The sequence below is a fragment of the Oreochromis niloticus genome, linkage group LG16 (genome assembly GCF_001858045.2).
Source record: "Oreochromis niloticus isolate F11D_XX linkage group LG16, O_niloticus_UMD_NMBU, whole genome shotgun sequence".
In the NCBI taxonomy this organism is placed as follows: Eukaryota; Metazoa; Chordata; class Actinopteri; order Cichliformes; family Cichlidae; genus Oreochromis; species Oreochromis niloticus.
The window spans coordinates 19,661,291-19,686,456 of NC_031987.2; the positions used below are offsets into that span (position 1 = coordinate 19,661,291).

Sequence of the window (25,166 nt, forward strand, 5' to 3'; positions counted from 1 at the left end):
AAGCAGGAAACCTCGGTTGGCTCTATACTCATAACTGTAGAAACCAAGGACAGCTGTTTGTCTTATTTTTTTTTCCTCCTAAGATCTTGTGTCCTCATTTGGGGACATAACATCTTATACTTCATTCTGTTCATTAAGGACCTGTTGCATGCCTAAAAAGTGCTCAGTCTCAGCGTATTAAAGTATATTTTAACATGTCAGAGTTTGCGTTTATTTTTTATTTTTTGGCTCTGCTTGTTGCTGATGTTACAAACCATCAAGAAATGTAATTTGAAGTATATTTAACACATCCCATTTTCTAAAAATAAATAAATAAATAATAGATTCACATGGCAACAAGTTGCACAGATTATTTTAATGCACTTACAGATAAATCTGTTTTTAAAATAACAGTTTTTTCTTTAGTAATACAAGAACGTCACAGAAAAAAAGACTAGAAATTATTAAAAATGTATTATTATTATTACTATTATTATTATTATTGCCAAGTATTGCAATACAAATACAGAAGGTTCTGTTAAGTCACTTTTCTTTAATAAACATTATTTACATAGACACTACAATATAATAAGTATAATGTATATGCATACAAACTGAAGGTGCAGATGTCCGCATACACATTGTGCACCCATTCAGTGCAGTACACCTCCACATTTGATTGACTTAGTCAGAAGAGAAGAGAAACGAGGGAAGTAAATCATCAAAGTGAGACATCAAGAACCAGAAGCATCAAACAGAGGGAGAGAGAGAGGTGAATAATCAAAATATAAGCTTAAAACGAATTTCAACACAGCTACACAAAGGTGCAGCTGAAAACCCGGTTAGAGTGAGTCATTTCATTTAATGTGATTTAAAATTGCCCTCTTTTGTGTGTTTAACTGTTATGGGGGAAAGGGGGGGGCCTTCAGCTTTAACAACCCTATTTTTTTTAACTGTGTTTTTCAGGAAATCCAAATGATCCAATAGACAAACGCAGACTTGTCTGAGAATCTAGATGCACTGCGATTACTGCATTTGTCTCGTGAAAACTAACGAAAACTAACAACTAACGTTGTTTTATTCGTTTACAAGCTGTGGTCAACAGTGTGTTTTAAGAGTTCTTCTGCCCCCTAGTGGCCACAAAGAAAAACAAGTGAAACCTTGTTAATAATACCGGATGATTTGATGGCTGTTCTGTGAGAGTTTGACTAAAATGGACTGAAACGGCCAAGAGAAATGTTCCCATAAGATCAGTAGGATACAACAGATTTTATACGAAGCTGCACACAGATTATGACTGAGCCACAAACACAGCCATCCACCTTTCTTGAGAGAAAGGCTGCATTTACCGTTTAATTTACACACAATACATAGCCTACACACTTTCCATCGTTCCTCCCCCGCCTCCTCGTCTCCTCTCCAGACGTTTTCATTGGCCAGGGTGAGGCGAGAGGAGGAGGAGAGACTGACGGACTGGCAGGAATTCCTCAGCGCTCCTCAAATTTCTTGAAATCTCGGCAATTCTGCTCGACTGCGTCCCGACAGATATCCGGACCAGCACCCCTTTTCCGAGCAGATTTCCGAGCCGAATATAAAATGGTAATGTAGAGGACTAAAATTTGGCTTTTCCACAAGTTTGTCTTGACAGTATGAATGGTATGAAAACGGATGGACACTGTCGTTGGCTCATTCTTTTCCCATAAAACCATACTTTCTCTCTCTTTTCCCCTCCTTTTTTTTGTCCAGATGTTACGAAGTGTAGCTGTGCTCCTTCTGCTCTCCGTAGCTCTGTACAACGCGGAGGTAAGTTTGCTGTTTTATTTTTCTTTACTTTAAACAGTTGTCTTTGCGAGGCTTCATATTGGAATCAATCGTTTTACGCCTGTACTGAACACTTTATAACCGTTACGTGCGAAATTGTCCATCTAAAAAACAAAAAAACAAGGCAGCCAAACAACAGCTTTATTGAGCTTGAACACATCTGGAAAAAGAGAAGAAGAAAAAAAAAGTATTTTATTGGAGAAAACTTGGTGCCGTGGTGAAAATGGACCATTTATAGTTGGGTTTTCAAGGCTGTATTGTGTCTATGTGATGTAGGCTGGGTTGTTTATCTTCCTAAGCGGAACCACACCATTACTGCAATCATGAGCGTCATTACAGACACATTCTGACTAGTTTGCTTTTTTCCAATTGGGGTATTGTTGTTAATAACAAGGTTGCACCCATGAGGCACTGGAAAAGTGAGCGCACATATTTCTTAAACCTTCACATTTTCCATCTTGATTGCTGACCACACAAAGAGAAGTCCTTCACCTATTCTGTGTTTTTGTTTTGTTGAGTTGTGATTTTTGAAGGTAACATCGCACCAAAAGCTGCCATGTGCCATGAGAGGATGAGAGGAGTGACAGACAGCTGTGAAGGAGAATGGGTGGGCTTGTGTTTGCGTAGCTCTCACAAATCTCCCTTGGGGGGGGGATGACACTCTTCATCAATACTGGAGGGTGTTTTGGTACCAACTGGCAGCTGCTCTAATGGCATAATGTTTGTTTTGGTGGTTGGTCGGGGAGCATGTGTGTTTGTCTGCAGGGCGGTGAGTGCGCTCAAGAGCTGTGAGAATGCTCACCTCATGGGTATCACACTGCAGAGCTAAGTAGTCTGCTCTCTAGGTAAACACCAGGATGTGCTGTTAGTAGGTGGCCCCAGTGCACACAGGAATGATTAACTGAAACAGCGTGCAATTATTAAAGTTTAAGCATCTCCACAGGTGTGACAGATGGGCTCGTATATGTCAGTAGGTTCGAAGAATTAGTGATACTTACTGTCTGGGGTGGATGCTCAGTAAACCTAAATATGACTAAAAGTAAACCTAGCAGTCAGTTAGCTGAGCTGAGCATGAAGACTGGCAAGTTTCCAGTTTTGAGATGTCTGTTGTGGTTGTGCAAGAATAACAAATTTACAGTTATGGAAACAGCTATCAAGATATCCAAGAGTACAAAAGAAAAAAAAAAAAAAGCAAACTGCAAGAATGTCTTTGTGATACAGCACATAGTCTCTTGTAAAAATTATTCTTTTTCCTTTTGTGGCAATCTATGCCAACCAGCTGCTCATTGTACCTCCCTAATTATTATGCAGACCTGAAAGCAGGATGGATGTTCTCATATAACTTGGTAAAAAGTCATTTGTTCTATGTCCCAAATTATTCCTCGAAGAACGAGCAAGCACACACGTGCCAGGTGGCACTTGATGATGGCCTGGACCCTCAGTGGACACAGCTGTTGAACACCTGGCTTTGTGCTGACTCCTCTGTTGACCGGCACAACAATAACAGGAGGATGATATAAACACGGTAATAACTGTAGCCTAATTAGAGGGATTTTTCAGCAGATTAGAGCAATGCCACATGTGAAAGATAAATCAATTATCTGTGGCCGAGCCTGTCTTTATGGCTTAATGCAGATGGCCATTAGTGTCGGAACTGCAACATTGCTCATAGACTGATGTGCCGGCTACCCCGGCTGACCTTCCCCTGCTCTTCCTATCTTCGCCTGCTGGCTGTTAAATGTGGGATTGTGTGCCTCCTAATTGAATCTATGGCCGTGATCTGTGAGGTATGTCCTAGATGGGTAGAACACACAGCAGTTGTTGTTGGGTGGACCCACAAAGTAATGGGCACCCATTAAAAAAAGAGGCATCTGTTCTCCAAAGGTAATTATCTTGATAGTATATGGCCTGTTGACAGGCTGTGAGAAAGGTCTGAACTGGCATACCAGTGTGCTGTCTAAAGAAGGTCAACAAGTTGCAGCAAAGCCCAGCAAAGAGGTGCATCTGAGCCTATAGGGTATCTATTTAGCTTGTGTATCAACCATTGGATGCATGTTAAATTGACTGTATACACATCACTAAAAACGCTGGAAAGATCACTGAAAAGAGGATTGATTGTGTTTTTATTTGCTGGCACGAGTTTAGGCTATTAAAATGTGGAAACTAACTCCTGATTTATTAAGAAGGAGAATGCGTGTGTGCTTCTTGAGGTGAGAATTTGCTGCGTTTGAAGATAAGCTGCTCAGAAATGCAGTGTGACAGGGTGGCCGGGGTCGAGACTCAAAACTCTCTGTGTGTGCGTGTGCCCGAAGGCTGGAAAGCAGATATGCATCTTGGGAAAAAAAAAACCTTGATGTCTTACTCAAACACACCGGGAGCTTGATATGCAAACGAGGTCGGATGCAGGCATAGTGAAAGTCATAAGACTTTGCGGCCTCGGGGGACATGTGTGCGCACAGCCGCATATAAACAGAGGGAGGAGAGTGTTTATATTTCCGCTGTTATGGCATGCAGTGTTATTGTGTTATTGTGCATCATCCACGGTGAATGACACATTGGTTAATTTAGTTTATGGCGCTCTGGCGTCAACAGGCAGCCAGACTAGTTCTCCAGGACAACATTTCAGGGAACAAAGAAAACAAATGAAAAAAATGAAGGAGTTGGATCCCTTTTTCTTTCTGGCCCTGGATTTGTAGCACCCTGATTGAGCTAAATGGTCTCGGGCAACCCGCCATGTTGCCATGTTGATGCTTGTTCTTTCCCATACAAGGTGGGCTAAAAATATCTGCCCAGGTGGAGAGAACACAAGCATGAGGGGACGCCGTGTCCTCTGTCTGTACGAGCCTGCTCTAATTACTGTAGCTCGACATTCAGTCATGGATCCCGTGCAGAGATTGTTCAGGGCGGTGAGATAGTGATGTAAAGCAGGAAGGAGATGTCATGCAATTACAGCAGGCAGACTGGGAGTGAGGTAAGACTTGGCTGTGTGGTGTGGGGGTAGAGAAAGAAGAGGAGGTGTGCTACGTTTCAGGTCCCCGCAGTGTTTTCTCTTCACTCTTGGCTTGGCTTGAAAGGAGTCCTCATTTAGCTTAGCAGCTGTACTGGTGTCTTATCATTACCGGTACTCTGCCCTCAAAGGCCTGACACACATAAATTAACACAGGCACCCACGCAAATGACAAAGACTGGCACCAAAGTGTTCTCTGAGCTTTTTTTAAAAAAAACAATGAGGTAATGTATCATTTTCAATCATAAAAGTTAAAAAGCTAAAGTAGATAACTTAGCGATGACTGTTTGCTGCTTTTCTGCCCACTTTAAGCTCTTGGAAAATGTAATAAACATCGCTGTGAGCTTGACATCTTAAAAAAACCATAAACTGTGAAAACTTCTACAAATATTTACTTCCAGCAGAGATTATTCTGTGTCCAGTGACCCGTCAAAGAGAGATCACACCCTGCATATGAAATGCAGTTTTTTTCTGTTGAACAGCCTTAACTGTAGGAGGAATGATCAACAGGCGAACTCTGCTGTTTTCCAACATTGAGCAAAAAACATAGATGCTAAAGTGGCTGTTTTGAGGTTTACTTGTGATCTATGTGATAAGAGAGGCACTCTATAATGTAGCATACCTCTCTTATCACATGCAGAAACCTTGCTCAAGGGCCTTCAAGGGGTGACTGTGCACATAACCATGATTGATCCACATACAGCCTGTTTGCTACAGAAATCTGTCAATTTTCCTGTTATTCAGTAAATTACACCCTAACTTAAAAAAATGATGGTTAAAAATATATATGCTTTTTTTTCTTTGGGCCAAAACATCTTTGATGGAGCTTGTTTTTCTCTGGTGGTGGTATTGTACCACCACCGGTGCTGAATAAAAGCATTTTATTGACTTGAGTCACTGTACTATGAGTGTGTTGGTGCTGTTTGCTACACCAGGGTGTGTTGCAGCGGTCCCTTAACCTTTTTTGCGCCACGGACCGGTTTATGTCTGACAATATACCGACCTTTAAGGTGTCGCGGATAAATACAACAAAATAAAACCAGTACCGGTACCAAAACGAAGAAGATTTGTTCATAACACACAGGAAAAGACCCAGGGAAACCAGGTTAACAATAAAAACGATTTAAAAAATGATGATAAAAACCAGTAAAAACCCTGAAAACCATACATTTCATACCCGAGCCTCAACTCTTGCCTCAACTCGGGGGTTGGGGACCACTGCTTTAGGACATAGCAGCAGAGTCAGCTGAGAAGGTAATCTGCAGGATGAATGATTGTGATAAAATAATTAGTTTAAGCTGGATTGGATGTAGCTCAGCAGAGGTCAAAAAACGTGTCAACCGCAGCACTTCGAGCGATCAAAAATGCGGTTAATATGTGTGGAAGGAAGCCATTTCCTCATAAAAATCCCTTTAATTAGCACCCTTTCAGTCTTCTTCAAGGCATGAACAGGTAGCAAGTGAAAGCTGAAGTACAAAAGGTTAAAAGAACATCCCATGATTAGCCTCACTGCAGTATACTGTGAAGCTCGCTAATTAAAAAGATTTTTGAACAGATTGGACTGCGCAGATGACTGTTTCATTCAGTTTGATCATTTATAGCTCAAGTACCTCAGCCGTGACTGATACATAGTGAGAGGCTCTTTTCTCCGTCTATTTTAGTATGAATGAGACATGATACAAAGCAGGGGGGATGACTTTGATTGTCAAACCCAAAGAAAAAGAAGTACTAAAAATCTGTAATTTAAAATGTCATGAGGAATTCCAAGAACCATAAAAAATGTGACTTGCAAGTTCTTAGATTACAACAATGCTAAATTTAATTACTGTTTAATCTACCAATGAAGTTCTCTGAGCCCAGGTGATTGCTTGGTCTGTATCGCACATGATCCAAAATACAGCGATAGTCTGCAGAATTAAGATCTTGTGACTGTGGAGGCCATTAGAGAACAGTGACCTCAGTGTTAAGTTCAGGAGATGTGTTTGAGTTTGAGATGATCTGAGGTTTGTGACATATTGTGTTATCCTGCTGGACATGGTCAGCACCAGTACTCAGGTAGGCTGGAGCCAAGAAACTACAAGAAACCCCCAACACCATTGCACCACCACCCCAGCCTGGACCTGCATCAAGACATTTTTACCAAGAGAACTGCTGCTCACTGGAGATTTTCTGTTTTCAGACCATTCTCTGTAAACCCTAGAGATGGTTGTGCTGGAAAATCCCAGAAGATTGTCGGTTTTTGAAATACCGAGACCAGCCTGAGTCACTTAAATCACCGTTCTCCTCCATTCTAATCCTCAGTTTTAAATTCAGCAGCTTGTCTTGACCACGTCTACCTGCCTAAATATGTCAGTTTGCTTCCATATGATTGGCTGAATGGATATCTGTGCTAAGAAGGAACACGTGAACACATGCGCCTGATACAGTGGCCACAGTGCCTTAATGAAACAGTTGACTTACTTTCTGTGAATCAGATAACATTTGGTTTCTGCTCTCGCTGTATCCTGACATACTTTGAAAGGTTTTGATTAAAAGGAAGGCAAAATACAGTTGTTTAAATATAATAATGGTCTGGTCTCACAACAGGATTTAAATGTCTACACACACTAAACACATCTTGCAGTCTGTACTTGGACTTTCCCTTGTACAAAAGCGTTCGACGTTAGCCCCTACACTGGCCTCAAAGAGGGAGCAGAGAGGAGGGCAGGGAGTCTGCTCATTCCCCTAGCCTTAGTGTGAGCCTGCATTGGCCCACCCTCCCCATCCCCCTCACTTGCCCTTCCTCGTGGTGGAAAAATGCAGAGAACAGAGGGGGGTGGGGGGTGGTTCAGAGGGGAAAGAAAGGTGACAAAGTGAGCAAAGAGAGAAAGTTTAAAGGGATAAGGGGAAACGAGCAAGATGAGTAAAGAGTCAAAGAAAGGGATTAAAAATTTAAAGGCTAAATAGATGAGAAATTATTGAAAATGATGATAAGAAAGAAAACTAAAAAAGGGTAAGACAAAGGCAGGTGGTGAGGACAGGGGGACGTTTTTGTCCGAGCAGAGTGACAGCGGGGTGAACAGGGGAGGGCAGGCCAGGGGCGGTGCTGCGTTCACAGCATTTTGTGTTCTCTGGTGACGTTTTAACTGCTAGCAGATGTTGCTCTGCCCAGACTGTGACTTATTTCCTGCTTTTCTTTAGTCTTGTACTTCTTGCTTTCTCCATTTCCTCACCCTCTCTGTTTCTCTGCTTTACTTATCTTACCGTGTTTTTCTGTTATCTCCCTCTTCTCTTTCTTCTTTTTTCCCCCATGTCTCTTTTCAGTTTAGTTGCTGCATTTCAGCTTTTGAACAATGAGGCTGCTGGGTGTAAAATAACAGGCTGCAGACTGAGGTGACATCATCCCGTCCATTGGTGCATTCCTTTTACACTGAATAAGAAACAGGGACGAGAATAACAGGCAGAGCTCTGTAAACTGGTCGTTACCCAGCGCCCTTTTTGTTTCTGCAGATTTAATCTCGGACCTGGTCCCTCAGAGAACATTTGAGACCACCCCTAGTGCTCTTATAAACCGCTCAAATTAGTTCTTCTTTGGCCTCATTATTGCAAGGACACATACTGCTCTCAACTGCTGGCGATCACTTGTCATGTAATCCATGAAATACTAAGCAGATATTTGAGCCAAACGGGAACATGGCAGTCGATCGCGTCTTTTTGAGGGGCTGACTGCCTGTTTCTGAGTGGAGGCTTTACTGTACATGTGATCTCATGAGGCTGTGAAGTACAGAAGAAATGAGACTGAAACTGATTTGATATAAATGAAGACACAGATTCACAGAGGGGGGAAAAGCAACAGAGTCTGAGAATGGAGCGATGTGAATTATTGAAGGCAAAAGAAACAGCTTTCTGTAATGACTCAAAACCAAAATAAAGTAATATTTCTTCCCATCATCTCGTTAAAATTCCTTAAGGGAGGAAACTGGATCGTAGTTAGCTTGCAGTGTATGGGGTAAGTGGTTTTCTTCTTTGGCTGCGCTCCACTTCTCTTCTGATTAGAAGTTAAGGGGAAACAAGTTGCTCAATTTTGAGCCCTCCCTGTTCTGTCTGCTCCTGGCATGGACTCATGTCTGATGGAGCTGAAGAGTGTTAGACAATCTAGAGCTGGAGGGACACCATGGGGAAAATGCTGGAGAGGGGAAGAGCAGGGCCACCTTTCTGACCCAAATACTGAGGAGATTTTGGCTCAAGGCAAACTGGGTCGGGTTCCAGCTGAGGCACTACATGGCTCGGGAATGAACCCCTCTTACCTTCTCATTCTCCTGATTATGTCTCTTGTCTACGTTTCTTGCCTTTCAGTCTTGTGTTTCTTTCATTTTTCACCTCATTGTTACATAAAATCTGTTGTAAAACACTCGGTTGCATTTAGAGGTAATGGGGGGGAGCGTCCATGCTATGCATGCATTTGCCTGTCCATCTGTCATGCTGACTGTCTCTATCTGTCACCGTTATTGCCTCGCTCGAAGTAAAATCACGTTTTAGTGCACATCTCCTCCACGTCAGCATTTGTTTAAATAGACTTTTGCACCTCCTTGGAGGGAGGTATATGAAAGGAGAAACCACTGTCTCTGAAGCACTTCTGAAGCTGCAGTCAACAGCCTAGCTTATTGTAGCTTAGGCCTCAGAGACTGACCCCCTGGCAATCTCCAGTCACTAGGCAAGAATGTGCATTCCTGGCTGTCGCTAGGTGAAATCAGTCACAAATTCGATGCTGCACTAAAAAGATCCCTGTGATTGCTTTGGTCACTAGCAGATTACTTTGGAGGAAAGACAGCTGGAAACGGAGAATATTCACCTTCAACATTCACACTGCAACCAACACAATTTTAACTTTGTGTACATTTTGCATTACACTTGTCATATTTTCACTCCTGCTCGGCAAGCAGTTGGTGAGTGCTGGCAGACAAGTTAGCGTATTACATGTAGACTAAGGGCAATTGCAATGTTTTGACTGCCAGAAACCTCCAGTTGGTCTGGGAATAGATATTTTTATCTCGTGACCAGAGGACGCTAATTGTTCTCTAGGCTTGTGTGACTGGTGCTGGCCTCACTCTTCTCACTACAAACAAAAACAAAATCTACATTTTCCCACTTCTGAAGTGTAAAACCTTTCCTTCACTCCTATATTCAAATGTAAAACTTTTTATATAACCCTTCTCAACCAACTCTGTGCAAGAAACCAAGTAACTCAAAAAAATTTTTAATCAAATGAAAATAATTTACTTGTTATTTTTCTCATTTCAGTAATCTTTCTTTTTTTTTGCTTGTGATAGTTTTCATTTTTCTTCAGATTTGCCCGTTTGTTATGTAAATAAGGTGAAATAGATGCTTTTTATAAACGGTAAATTGAACAGACAACTGTGTGCATATTTACATTAGATTTCAATATCACTGTAAATATTTCCTCTGCTTCCTCACAAACCGAAGCCTTATCAGTGACTCAGGACCACAGCAGCATGTGAAACAGTGTGCTGTAGTTCCTTCATTGTTATTCAGCATTTCAATATTTCAAGTGGCCCAACCTGCATCATTTACAGTGAGGTGTCTCTTACACCCATGCAGTAAATCCAAACTTCTTGAAAAGCCTTTTCGAGCCTTTCACATTCAGATTTTGATGAAACTCTATGTGTCATACAGATGTTAAAGCAGCTCAAGCTGATCTACCCTGTACCTTTTTATAATGCAGTACGAATGAGCAGCACCAGAAAGTACAGCCTACACAGTGAAAGTAGCGCTGAATCAACACCTCTCGAACACAGCAGACAGGCAGAAGAAGCTCTATGTGAAAACAGTCGAATTGCAGGCTTGTTGTATTGGATTGCACTGAATTAAATTTATTGTGTCCAAAACTAATCTAATCAAACAGATGGAACTAATCTTTTAGTATTATTAGAAATGCCACATTCTGTATTTATTGCACTTACTATTTTTTTGCAGTGCTTCCATTATTCTCTTCACTGTTGTAGGCAGTATACTATGGCAGGGACTTCAGTACAATCTCTAGGTTAATGTTTTCTATGCTAATAAGGGGCAGGGTGCAATATGGGAAGTGCTCACGGTGGCTGTAAATGACATCAACAGGAGAGAGGCATTGATCGGCTTGTTCGATTAGTGGAGCATCTCCAAGATATTTGAAGGTACACGCACTAAGCATGCAAATACAGACAAATATGCTGCTGCTTGTACTGTTTTGAGTCTTTGAGGACACAGAGATAAGAAAGGCATACAAAGGCAGAGCAGATGTTCTAATGCTTTTTATGTGTTATGGTGTGCAAGGTGCCTTTAGGTGCCTTTAGTTAGTGTGCCTTTTCACTGTTGTCTTCATTGGATAAAAGATAAAAGGGCATTTTCTTCTCTAAAGCAAGGATGTGTTCCACTTTAACTCAAGTCCACCTCATCTATGCAATATAACATGCTCATATGCCCCCCTCCTCTTCTTCACTACCCACCTCTTTTTTAATATTCAGACTGTCCTCAAAACTTTCTCCTTTTATTCAGCCTCTTACTATTCTCTTATTTTCCTCCACTGATTTCCATCTAGCTCTTCAAGGCTGGCCTTCGTTCACAGACACGTGTCTTGCATCTGTAAAAGGGCATGGTGCTAGAGATGAGATGACAAGAGAAAGAACTAAAGAATAGCAGAAATGAAAGCAAGACTTGAAATGAGAGTTGCCACGCTGACATAAAAAGATGGAAATGATGCAAAGAGTTTTTGGAGGAAAAAAAAGTCTTTGAGAAACCTTTAAGTCGTTTCAGCCTCGTGACTAAAACACTGAAATAGAAAACATGTGAAAAGCGGGGCAGGAGATTAGTATCGTGAGCTGTGAAATGTGTCCGTATTGACTGTAATGAGCTTAGGGAAGCTCTTTGTGTGAAGGACTCTGGTATGATTCACCAGTCTCTTATGAGAACACTGATTGGTTTTAAATGGGAAAGAAGGCATTTGTTGTCAGTAAATTAAAAATAATAATTTATCTAGGACATGCATAGTGGGTGTGTTTTTGTTTGTGCTGACTTTGTGTCATGTCTGTTTTTATGTCTGCTCTGCTGGTGACTGTGTTAATGAGTGAGGTTGGTGAGGTTGATGCCAACAGAAAGTGATATTCACTTGGATTAAAACACTGATATCAATCTCAGCGTATGAACTTGGGATTCAAAGAGGGAAAACATGGGAAGCTCTTTACCAAATAAAGTAAAATAGTGATAACAACAATGATAAAAAAAAAACTTCTCGTATTTTCAGGCTACTAACACTCACGTAAATAGAATAAAGCTTTTATGCTTTTATGTTGTAACAGCATATAGAATAGCATGCAGAAATAATACACCAAATAACTCCCTGTAGGAGTAAGAGTGACACCGATATTTGGGGATTCAAACGTCTACTAATTTTTCTTCTCTTAGACGCATGAAATGTGACCATATCTCTGTGACATTTGCTATGTGTAGTATTTATTTATCCCTCTGCATTGTCCATGTATGTTTTATGCACTGTGTTTGTGGCATCCCAAGAACACATGAAGAGACTATTTCATCTGTTATTTTCTGCAGTCTTGTGTTTCTTTCAGTGCTGTATTTGCCCTGTTCCTGATTTCTTATTTTATTGCATATTTGGCACACTTAAATGTTTCAGATACTCAAAGAGATTTTAATATTTGACAAAGATAACCTAAGAAGATACAAGATACCATTTTTAAATGATGATTTAGTTTATTAAGGGGAAAAAAAGTTTATCCAAACTTATCTGACCCTGTTTGACAAAGTAAATGTGCCATAAACCTAATAACTGGTTGTGCAGCAAAAACTCAAAAAAATGTTTTGTAGTGGCCTAATCAGCATTGGGACTTGAATCAGACTCAGTTTTTGAGCATGAATAATCTGTTTAAAACAAATCTGCAAAGAAGAGTGGACCAAAGTTTTCCACAGTGATGTGAAAGACTCATTGCCAGTTATCACAAACACTTGATTGCAGTTCTTGCTGTGAAGGGTGGCACAACCTGTTATTAGGTTTAGGAGACTATTACTTTTTCACATAGGGCCAGGTAGGTTTGGTTTCCCTTCATAAATGAAATCATCATTTCAAAAACTACACTTTGTACTGTACATTTGTACTTTTGTTATTTTTGTCTAATAAAAAAAAATGGTGTGATGATCTACAACATGTAAGAGTGACAAATATGAAAAAAGAACTAAGGAAGGGACAAATACTTATTTCACAGCACTGTATGTCCAAAGAGCCCTGCTGAGATCTCATTTTGAGGCTTTGTTCCATCTGGCTTACTTGACTGACACTTCTGTAATCAAAAGAAGCCGGTATATGTTCTCACTATGGCAACAAAGCACTTGAATCAGCTGCAAAAAAAAGGACCTTCTACCTCTGTATTCATTAGCTAAATGTCAGATATCCTCAGCTGGTTCTGCTAGGAGGGAGATGGACAGACAGAGCTCCGTGTTTGTACCAGATTCATCTTAAGGAGCCCATCTATTATTCATGTTCTCAGTGGAGGTTTCTGCAGGTTTCAACAGGCCTCTTGCCCATCTGTGTCTGAGAAACTGAATTGTCCAACATGTTCAAGGCCGGGGGGGTTGCTTTGAAGATTTTTCCATGACCTCATCTTAGGATAAGAAGTGTGTGTATGTATATATCTCTAAACCATGCATAGAACCGAATTCCTCTCACCAGTTTTGAGTCAGAATTGCTACACTGTGATGATTGCATGTGACTGCTCCCCCACTGTCATCCCTTTAGCTCCGAGATCCATCCTGTTACATTTTATCATGAGAGCTCACGAAGGTTCAGTAGCAACATCCCACCTTCATTTTGACCTACATACCAGACCTTGCAGTCATACACAGAGAGAAAAAGTTGGAAGCCAGCTCACGTGCAGGCGCACAAAGAAGGCCAACTTCTGGCTCGCTGTTACAGGAAACAGCAGCTTAGGGAGCAGGAGGGGAGTCGGGGGGGTAGGAGAAAAGATTTTGCACTGCATGGGAATGGGCCTAAAGGAAAACACAGCTCAGACTCCAGATGTGGAAACACCCTGTACACACACAAGCGCGCACACAAACAAATGCAAGCACACACAATGGCACACATATACAAAAACAAACAGATGGGGAAAGGAGGCGGTAATGAGGGTCATAAACCAGCTCTTGGAGCTCCACTTGGCGTCTTCTGATTGGTTGCTAGACCTCATTTCTTGAGTCTGCTGGCAGTCCCTAAAATGAGCAAACACAAGATGTCAAGACGAGCAAATGAGACGGCGTATGTCCACGAGTGTCAACGAGAGCGAATGAGACACGCTAAAAGTGAAAGAAAAGGCTGTTTAACTGAGACAGATTTGCTGGAGACATTTGGATGAAAGAAAAAAAGAGTATTTTCGAAGAGGCGGCATGGTCCAGCAGGAACTTATCCCACTTACATGTTTTCTGTATTCTGCCTTATTTCATGCCAACTTCTGGATCCAAGTCTAGCTGTCACTGACAGGGCAACAATTCAGACAGCTCCAGAGACCTCATTAAAAGTGCAGACACTAACACACACATAAAAAAACAACAAAGATAAGCAATAAACCAGGACACCTTTGTTTGAGCACATAAATATTGCTTTTTTTGCTTATCATGTTGATGAGAAAGGAACAAATAAAATTGAAATGCAGTCAGTTGTTTGAGGATTCCTCAGAGTCTCCAATGAAACATTATGAACCACTACGTGCACAAGGCAACTGAGCTTATTTACCGAAATGATTTAAGTAATTCTTGGTATCTTGCTAAAACAGATAGGAAACAGATACAAAAAGCATCACCTCCTAGACTGAGTGCAGTGCAAGTGAGCTTTTATCTCGGATGCCATCAGGGGACAGACTCTTGTCAGTCAATTGGGCGAAACGATCTCTTTATCTGTGACATGAGTTTGGTTCCACATGGTTTATTGTGAAAGTAAAATATTTGTGTTTTGGATCCCGTTTGCAGATTTCTGTTTGACTTGATTGGTGCAGTCTGTTTGAAAAGCACAACAGCGCCACCCTGTGTTCAACCATCACAAACTTCTTTTGCCTTACAGGAGGTGCAGACCAAGAGCAAAGTGTGTGCCAATGTGTTCTGCGGGGCCGGCAGGGAGTGTGCTGTCAATGAGAAGGGGGAGCCCAGCTGTCTGTGCATAGAGGTGAGTGTTGGGTGTGTGATTCAATAGAGACCAGATGTCATTGCTTTTATGCAAGGAAGGAAGATATGTCCAAATAATAGATTTGGATTACAAACTCCCTTTGGTTTCACTTCACATTTATTCCCTTTGCACTTTGTTTCTTTGCAGAGCTGTAAGCCCCACAAGAGGTCAGTATGTGGCAGCAATGGTAAGACCTACAGGAATCACTGTGAGCTCCACAGAGATGCTTGTCTGACTGGCCTGAAGATCCAAGTGGCACACGACGGACACTGCAAGGGTACGGATAACACATGTTGATAAAACAGTTCAAACCGGCATAATTATCACACAATCAACCTTGGAAATGGAAGTTGTGTAATTTTCATGTCAGATATTGAAAATATATTTTTCAAAAATTGTTAAATGATTTTTTGCTAAAAAATGTTTTTTTTTTAACATCATCTTTCTTGCCTTGAACGGTTTTCAGGGTTTTTTCATTTTTTTCATTTTTACGATTTAAAACATGTACACACAGAAACAACATTTTGATAGGATAGGACATAGCAAATCAGGTTTCTCATCCAACTGACCTATCAAGCACTGATTCAAGCACTGATTGGTCCATCCATTGATTTTCTTGCACATATCTAATTCAGGGATGTTGGAGCATATCCCCACTGTAATACGGTGAAAGGTGGGGTACATTGTGGACAGGCTGGCAGTCTATTGCAGCTAATTGATGCTATTCAGCTCTTTTTTCTTCCAAAAATGAAATACTTGACTGCTTAGAGTGCAGTGGAAGCCAAAATAACACGAGAATGATATAGAGTTGAAAAGATGAAAACACAGTTTGGAACCTGTCTGACTGAATTACTAGAGAGGAATTTAACAACATTGACTAAAAATCTTGTGTTCATAACACCGAATGTCAGAGTCATAGGCTACTGTCAGGTACAGAGTAGAAGCTTAAGTATAAGTGAATCCCTGAGATCTGGTAGATGTGACAATGGGAGGCCAATTTGGCCCCTTTTCAGTAATGTCATTTAGCTCACCCGACTAATTTTGAAAGCGCTGATAGTAAGCAATTAAACTGATTAGTATGTGATCTCTGAACTACCATACATTCACTGAACTGATAATGTGAGGTGACTGGGTAGACAGTCATATAATGACCCCTACATGACACTGTGCTATCATTTTTATCACACCTCTGCCCTGTAGCCACCTCTTCATATATCTAATATTAGTATCTTATCTTATCTCAAGTGAACTTTCACTGCCCTGCTGGTCCCTGCTGACATGAACCAAAGTTCTTTAGCTAACTGGACCTTAATCTGTGATATATAATCTAAAATGCTTTGGTCAAATTTGTCAACATATGTAATGTGAATAATACATATAAATAAATAAATAAGCAAAACTAATTCTGAAACTAATTTCAGCTGAGGTTCAGTTCAGTTGAGGTTTATTTATATAGCGACAAATCACAAAAACAGCTTCCCCAAGGCACTTCATACTGTAAAGTAAAGAACCTAGAATATTCTGGAGAGAGCCCAACAATAAGGAGATCCCTTAGGAAAAACTCCTTTTTAACAGGAAGAAACCTCCGACAGAACCGAGCTCAGAGAGGGGCGGCCATCTGCTGCAACCAGCTGGGGATGAGGAGAAAGACAAAGACAAGAAAAGAAAAAGACAGCAAAGGGAGGCAGGACAAAAACACAGATTAAAGCAGAGAGAAGACAAAAATTTAGTGGCATACTGCAGTGGTGTATAAACACGTGAGGAGAGAAAAGAAGTACGTGGAGAAGAAATGCTCAGTGTGTGTCATGAAGTCCAGCAGCAGTCTGAAATGAAAAGAAATTACATTGATTTTCAGAAAAAAAAAATCAAACATAAAAATGAAATCACAAAGGAATTACAAAAATGAGGAACTAGAAAGAAAGATACAAAGAAAGAAAAAAACGGAGAACTTGAAGAAGTGTAGCCTGGACATTGATCGGTGACAGAAAGGTCAGCGAGGGAAAATCATTACGTCACAGCATGCTCTTTGCAGACCTTTGGCCAATTGTTCAGTGACAGACACGTTTATCTCCAGTAATGTTCTCCAGGTTTTGCATCAAATGTTGTTTCTTTCTCTCTTTTTTTTCAAATCACGTTTAGAAAAGAAAACAGAACAGGCCGCTGCCAGTCCAGGTGAGCTTATGTGTATGTGCGTGCATGCTCTTTTTGCTTATATAAACATCCATTCACCCATCCATTTTCTTCCGCTTATCCTTATCAAGTTTATATAAACATATAAATTAATTTACAACTGAATGTATTTGTAATTTTTTGACTGGATTGTACTGGCATATTTAGGTCTAGTCCATGGTTACATAGATGGGTTACAGTTTACTAGCACACGTGCCATACAGTAGCAGACATTTATGGTCTAACCGAAAGAACATATTGAGCCTGAATATACCGATGCACAGTATACCAGGTGTACTGGGTTATTTATTAATACTGCTGACTTCTGGAAATATCCCCTCTCCTGCAGTGGTGTGCTATGCTGCTGACCGCAACGAGTTAAGATCTCGTGTGATCCAGTGGCTGCAAACTGAGATAATCCCAGATGGCTGGTTTGTCAAGGGTTCCAACTTCTCTGACATCCTGCTCAAATACTTCAAGGTAGGCAGAATGAACCCTTTTCTCTTTTAGTGCACACCACTTCTCCTAAACCAGTGTTTTCATAGAATACCCCAGTTTATTTGTCCACGCGGGCCTCTTTCAGTCCGCCTGTTTCTTGAAGCTGCCTGTGACTGTGTCTAATTATTCATGTGACAGACCTTTCAAGCGAGTCAGCTGGTGGTGATAATTCAGTTTAATGAGGAACTCTGTTCTACAGAGGAGGGCCCCTTCCTCTCCATGGTTTGACATGAATGGCATTATAGCAAAAGATGGGTTTTTTTGTGTTGGACGATTTAAAACTGTACTTATACCCAACATTTTTTTTTATTTCATCATCATATATGAAGCCCATGTACAGTAGAAAACTAACAGCAGTCAGCTTGGATGCTAAATCAGTTTGAACAACAACTACTCATTAAAAAAAAAAGAGAGAGAATAAATGAATAAAAAATGTTAATGTAGGATACTTCAAAAGAAATGGAGGCTGGAAGTAGAACCGGTGTGCTTGTATTCTAGTGATAGCTGCGAGTTCACTGGCAGCCTTGATCAGCCTGTGGATCAAAACCCCAAATGACTTCTTACAGAGTTCTTTGTTTTCAGTCCTCATGCACATGAGTCTGTGTGTTTGCAGTCATATGACAATGGTGATTCTCAGCTGGACTCCTCAGAACTGCTCAAATTCATCCAGCACAACGAGTCGGTTGTGGAGTTGCAGTCCTATGCAGACCAGGAGAGCAACAACCTGCTCAGGTTAGTGTGTCTGCAAGTTTGCGTCCTTGTGAAAAAGTGTGGAAGTGGAAGAGGTGAGAGAGCCTTCAAATATTTTTTTTTCCAATGCTTGTACCAAATCTTATCTTTGTGCTGCAGCACTATTTTAGGACAAGTCATTGAACCTGATCTTGGCCAGAGCAAACATTATTGCAGGCCCCTTGTGGGAAACCGTATTGGCAAAAACACCTGCACTCTGTGGAGAAAAAAAGAAAAGCAGCTATCAAAATGATTTCTACAGCATTTGTATTGTTTCTGTAATGGTCCACCGTTACTGTATGTAACAGCTAATATTTATTCTGTGTTTGTGTGCTTCTCGTTCCCCAGGAGCCTGTGTGTTGATGCCCTCATTGAGCTCTCCGATGAGAATGCTGACTGGAAGCTGAGCTTTGATGAGTTTCTTAACTGCCTGAAGCCTGGCTTCAATCCACCAGAGAAGAGTGAGCTTGGAGTGATACTTTGACATAATATAGCACACCATTAGATCTACTATATAAATTGACCGAAGCACAGAAAGCTCAGTAGTGCAGCCCAGCAAACTGAAAATAGTCCTTGCAGCTGCTGTTTTCTTAGGATTTTGAGACTCGGCCCTTCAATCTGTTCAGTCAACTGGTGCTGATATATCTGGGATAAGGTTCACATGAAGAGGAGGCATTCCTCCAGCAGCCAGTCGCTGCGCTTGACTTAACTCTGGAGCTACACCAGAGTCAGGGACGCACACGTTTATTTGGCTAACTGACTGTTAGCTGTGTAAACTCTGGGTTTAGTCCACATGCAAAGTTTCAAATGCAAATCAAGATTTTCATGCCCGGTTAAGGCATTTGATTTTTTTTCTCTTTTTAGATAATAGTTTCTCCAGTTTACACACGAAGGTTTTATGCTTGGCGTTGGCTGTTTTGCTGAGTGTTTGTGACTAAGCAAAAGTAACCAAAAGAATGTGACACTGTGGTTATGCTGGTGGATGAATGATGCAGCATTTTAAAATGCTGGCAAGTCATAAAAGTCATAAAATTGGTAACAATGTAACACGTTATTGTTCTACTAGAGTCTTATCTGTGGCCTTATCTAGGTAGCGTGTTCTTTATCTTTGTGCAGAATGTGCCTTGGAGGATGAAACATACGAGGACGGAGCAGAGACCCAGGTGGAGTGCAACCGCTGCGTTTGTGCATGCGGAAACTGGGTCTGCACCGCCATGACGTGCACTGGTAAAAAAAAATACTCAAAATGGCATTTGTCCTGTTTTTTACACACACATTCCACTTAACCGTTGTATAATCTGACCAGATAACCAGCCAGCTGTGGATGACTCAGCAGATGCTGGAGTGGAGATGACTGAGGAGGAGTGGAACCTCCGTGTGGCTGAGCTCAACAAGCACCAGGTGTGTATCTGTAAACTAGAACCCATCCAAAAAAGTACAGTATATCAGTCAAGTTAAAGACAAGATAAATCAAAAATTATTAGTGTTTTCCCAACCTTGGAATCTAATTTTTGCTTTTCTCCCCACTTGGTTCTACTGCATTTAAAAGCTCATTCACTGTCCTCTGCTTGTGGGACTGGTTATAAAGTCCACGCAATATAACTTTTATGAGCCAATTGCCTCGTGCCTGCTTTTATATTCCTTGATTACCTGTAGTTCCTTTCAAATCAAATTGCTCAATACAACCGACAGAGGAATAGGTCGGTGTAAATATTTGATGCGTTCCAACCTGGCAGAACTCAGCGAGCCACAGTATCAGCAGCTTTATTACTTCTGACAGAACAAGTGAAACAATAAATCCAGAGGAGAGCGATGTTTTCAAATTTAGAGCCATAAAATGATGTTGCGGATATGAAATGTAGGGCAGACGGCCTTAAAAAAAACATTAATGTTTGAGGTTCTTTTACTTTTAACAGATTTATGTGTTGACGTCTTCCTTCAACGTTTCATGGTTATTATTATCATTCACAGACAGTGCATTAGGTTTAGTAGGATTAGACTAATTGGCACATGTTTTTGTAGCTTGTGTGTCTGCTTGTGTGCATGAATGACACCGTGATGTCCGCAAGGTAGCTCTAGGAATCTGGCTTGAGGCCATGACTGAGTCAGCAAAGCCATGTACTGTGTACCCCAGAGGAATACTTTGTAGTGCCACTGTAAACAAATGCGGTTCATCGTGTGTACAAGTTTCGATAGGTGACACCAAATTCTCCTTCAAACAAATAGAGTGCTGATATTAACGGGAAAAGCGTGTGTTTTCCAGAAATACTGTTTTAGTCAGCATGTCAAATGAGACACTATAGCTCACGTTTCTTTTCACTGTTTTAAACATAGGAGACAGTGGAGAAGATGAAGGCCAGCACAAAGGAGGCCTAAGTCGGGACGCGATGAAAGAAGAGGATGCACGCCATCGTCCTTCTTCCATACTTGACTTAACTCACTTTATCATGTTTCTCTGCTCTGTTAATTATTACCCTTTTTTTTACATTTTTAAGTGTTTGTGTTGATGTTTGTTAGTTTCGGGGCAATCAAAGCGTATCAGTGGATTCCCTTGTGTTGAGTACTGTCATGTTTGATTGTATTACTGCACCCCTACTCTAGCCTCGGGGTTGTTTTTTTGTTTTATGTGTTTTTTACTACAGTCCTTATATTTTTGCAGTTATTACAAAAAGAAAACTGTCAAGTTATCACTGTTTTGGAATATGGAAGTCACTGTTTGAGAAGGTAGTGAGGTTGGGGGTTGTGTAAATATAGGCGCCGAGTACACAGAAAACTGACTGCTTGGCGCCTCGTACAACCTCTTGTCAGAATGTTGCATAAAAAGGTAGAGCTACTAGTGCTTTTTAAAGTTCCGTTGCCTGTAGAACTGCCACAGTAGGCCACTGCCTGACCATTGCACTTCTCTTTCATTCTCTTTAGCTTTCTTAGGCTTTAGTTTAACCACAACAATGAATTTACTTGTATCTTACTGCTAAAATAATAGCATTGCTGCCAAAAAAAAGTTTGCTTCTATATACATTATGTTATTGGCTTGAGTTTGAACTCATCTTGTTCCCATGTTATACTTAGTAGAGTTTCTCTGGTGCTTTTTTTTTGTTTTTGGGAGGGGTTAAACATTTCCCTCTTTGTGTGTCTTACTTTTCCAAGACGTAGTGGTCCAGCTTTCAGTGAGACCTGATCTGAATATAGCATGGTGAAAACTGAAACCAAAGTCTAGATGAAGTGTTTGAATAATGTACAAAATTATCCAGGTAACCCATTACTCTGGACCCAGCAACGACACTATACCTGTGCTTTCAATATCACTCTTAACAGAAGGACTAGCCTCACTGTCAGCAGAAGTAGCTTAGGAGCGTCAATAACCTGGTGCGTATGAAATGTGTGCGTGTGTGCGTGTGTGCGATTTTCAAATATGACGCTGAGAGTAGCTCGGTTTGTTTAATGTGTTCATTTGTTGAAATCCTGCATTTGAATTGTTATGTCTAAACACCAGAAATCAGTGCCTTAGACCTGGAAACAGTACAGGTCGCTACCATTACCTGCACATAGGATTTTTTTTTTGCCACGTGGCGTTTCAAGAACAAGTGTGCTTTGATGAAGATGGCATCAAACTAGTGCTTTGTGACTCTATTTCCTATGTGTGTGAAATTTGCATTATTAAGTTGAAGCTGAATCTTTAAATTTTACTAAAAGTGCAGAGACTGTAAGGAATATGTATGCCAATAAAGCCCATTCACCACAACAAAGCTTTGTGCCTTTGTTTGTGTCTGTGTGCACGGATGTTTTTGTGCTTTTATCTGCCAGATTTACTTATGAAATACTGATAGTGGAGAAAAAGTTTAAACCATTGTCTGCCAAAGTGCAGGGAGCCAGTAATATCACCACTGGACTGGTTGCCAGTACAGATGGGAATCAAATTAAAAAATTACACTTGCTACTTAAAAAGCATCATTCGGTGAGCCCAGTGAGTGTATTTCTGAATTGCTGTGCCTTTACTTACATAAAGGTGCTCATCATAGTAAATCAGTGACTGCTGGTTGTTCTAGTCTTGCCCAGCTTGAAAGGGCAGCTCATTTGTTGTCTTTACCTCTAAATGTTAACTGGAGTTTCTCTCGCCTAACGGGCTATTATAATACATTAGTTAAATGAAATGACATTTTCAAGTAAAACCTATCAAGGAACCATGCCATGCTTTATGTTCCATCCATTTTCTTGGCTGATTGTGTAACGTAGACTTTGGGGGTTTGTTTTTTGAGGGTGTGTGTGAGGGTGTGTGTGTTTATCTTACAATGCACCAACTAAATCTATAGCGATCGCTTTGCTAAAGTGACACTGCAGACATTGACCTACTCCCGAAATCTACCTCTGAATAACAGACAAGCGCTTCTGACTTGGTACAGGGGTTATCAGTGGAGCAAAATGCAAATAGTACAGCGGATATTGCATAATGTGGACATGTATGGACTATTTTCTGTGGGACAAAATTGCAAAATTGAAGTCTACTGAAGAACATGAAAAGTAGATTTAGGCATTCTTTGGTTAAAATGACATCAATATGAATGTAGTCCCAACAGTGATTCACAAAGGTGAAAAGGTTAGAGAAATGCATGACTTTTGGGGAGAGAATAATCTGTGGGTTTACCAAAATGCTGTTTAACAAGAAGACAACGAGGCTGACCAAGGCTTGTCAGTAGAGGAATATCTCAAAGCAAAAGTAAAAAAGGATTTCTAAAGAAGAAAAGAATCACCGTGACATGGTCGAGTATGTCCCTTGACTCTAATCCAGTGGGTTCCAAAGAGAAGGCAATGCAGCTCTTCCATCAAAGAGTGACTAAAAATAGATGCTCTTAGAGGAATGGCAAAAAGTCTCTGCAGAAACTGAAAAATGGTATCCTTCATGCTGACAAAAACTGATTTACTAACAGAAATAGATGTTTGTTTTAAAAAAGAAACAATGTGAAAATTCAACTAATTGTTCCAGTTAGGCAAAATGGATGTACAATACTGTGCAAAAGTTTTGTACCAGCCCTTATTCCTTTATATTTTGCTTATTAAAAAATATAATAGATAATTTATTTAAATATAGGCCAGCATAAATGGAATTTCAGTATATTAGGCAAAAACAGAGTTTGTACAATTATAACAAACTTAAAACCTGATATCATCACCTTTACGCTTCAACACAACCTGAACTCTTTCAGGCAGGCTTTCCTGTAATTTCTTTACGTAGTCTCCAGGGTTCTCGAAGGACATTGAAAGTTCTTGTTTGGATGTTGACTGTCTTTTGTTCATTTCTCTGTCAAGAGGATCCCACACTGCTTCAGTAATTTTGAGGTCTGGGCTCTGATATGCTTTAAGAATGGTGTCTTGCTCCAAGAGATTTGCACCTTAGGTAACGGAAACTCTAGGTCTTCTTGCCACAATTACTAAATCTTCTAGGAACCTTGGGGTGAGTTTTGACCCACATTTCACTTTGGATGATTATGTTAAAGCTGTGGTTCACTATCACTTGTATCCCTTATGAAATCTTTCCAAGTTGAATTCCACTGTGCCACCCTCTGGCTTGCAAACTGTTATTAATGACTTTATTTCATCATGTCTGGTTTATTGTAATTCATTGTTCGCTTGTCTTAACAAATCTTCCTTGGAACGTCTGCAGGTTGTTCAGAACACTGCTCCAAGGCTTCTGACTAAGTCTTGTTAGAACTCACATATCTTACAGTTATTAATTCAGTTGCACTGGCTCCCCATTAGTATCAGGATCCACTTTATGATTCTGCTTTATACTTTTAGAGCCATGCATGGACAAGCACCAGCACAAACTCATACATCCCCTGCAGTTCCCTGAGGTCATGTAATCAGAGCCTGCTGAGAGCTACACGAGGCAGAGTTTTTGCCCCAGTTGCCCCAAGACTCTGGAATTCTCTCCCACTGAGCCTGAGATCTATGGACTCTTTTTACTTTGATGTTCTAGCTTTTTTCATAAAGCATTTATTTTTCTTGAAAGGTTCTCACTTAAATGGCTCACTGCACACCATGGTGAGATATGTCAGCAATCTTTGGCAATTACTTATTTATTCACCTAAAGAAATGCAAACAACTTGTGTGATTTGTGGCAGGGTGCTAGAAACAAAGTGCCTAAAGATACAATTTTAAACAGTTTCTTTGAAAAAATTATGTGTTATGTCAGGACACAACACAGGTTCATCCCTTGAATTAGGTGCCTTCTTAATACTTAGCCCCCACTTTTTTCACACCCTGGCTCATAATCAGTAACAGGTCAACGACCACCTCAGAAGAAAACCTCCACTGGGGTTTAAATACCCATATCTCTCAACTTTTTGTTTTTTGAGCTGCAGAAACCTCTTGGATGAGAAAAATGTCTTCACAAACTTAAAGAAGTGCATTAACCTTTTAAGACTACCATGACCTGAATAACACAGAACCTACACAGATATATTTCTGTTTATGTTTGAATGATTCATAGTGTTAAGTGGTTCATCAAACACAATCATATTCCTCCAAAAATAGTCAAGTACAAGAACTGGACTGGCAGTGAGTGAAAAAGCAGCCGAAACCTGGAGAAACCTGGAGGACTATTGCTTGAGACCACCAAATGACAAGTCTGGCTACTTTGAAGCTAAATATGAATAAACGAGGGATGGCTGGAGGCGTTTTGCACAATACTTTATTTATAGACAGTGTAATTTTGAATTTCTTAACTTTTTGATAAGATGACATAGATGCATTCGTTTCTGCTAT

At 40.5% G+C, this 25,166-nt stretch overlaps 1 protein-coding gene across 1 annotated transcript; it reads left to right on the forward strand.

Moving 5' to 3' along the window:
* The first annotated feature begins 1,365 nt into the window (after positions 1-1,365).
* On the forward strand, positions 1,366-22,148 carry fstl1b (follistatin-like 1b). The gene is made up of 11 exons (XM_005457874.3): positions 1,366-1,578; positions 1,726-1,782; positions 14,907-15,008; positions 15,156-15,285; positions 17,148-17,180; positions 17,527-17,657; positions 18,289-18,407; positions 18,753-18,865; positions 19,521-19,631; positions 19,711-19,805; positions 20,739-22,148. Exons 1-11 carry the CDS (start codon positions 1,576-1,578, stop codon positions 20,778-20,780), a joined length of 936 nt encoding a protein of 311 aa, XP_005457931.1. The 5' UTR covers positions 1,366-1,575; the 3' UTR covers positions 20,781-22,148.
* Positions 22,149-25,166: the final 3,018 nt, after the last annotated feature.

What these genes read in the sequence shown, in the direction of transcription:
- fstl1b (XM_005457874.3), top strand. An exon ending in TAGCTCTGTACAACGCGGAG is followed by an intron (nt 1,783 to 14,906) that starts GTAAGTTTGCTG and finishes TTTGCCTTACAG; the next exon opens with GAGGTGCAGACCAAGAGCAA. An exon ending in CTTCAATCCACCAGAGAAGA is followed by an intron (nt 18,866 to 19,520) that starts GTGAGCTTGGAG and finishes ATCTTTGTGCAG; the next exon opens with AATGTGCCTTGGAGGATGAA.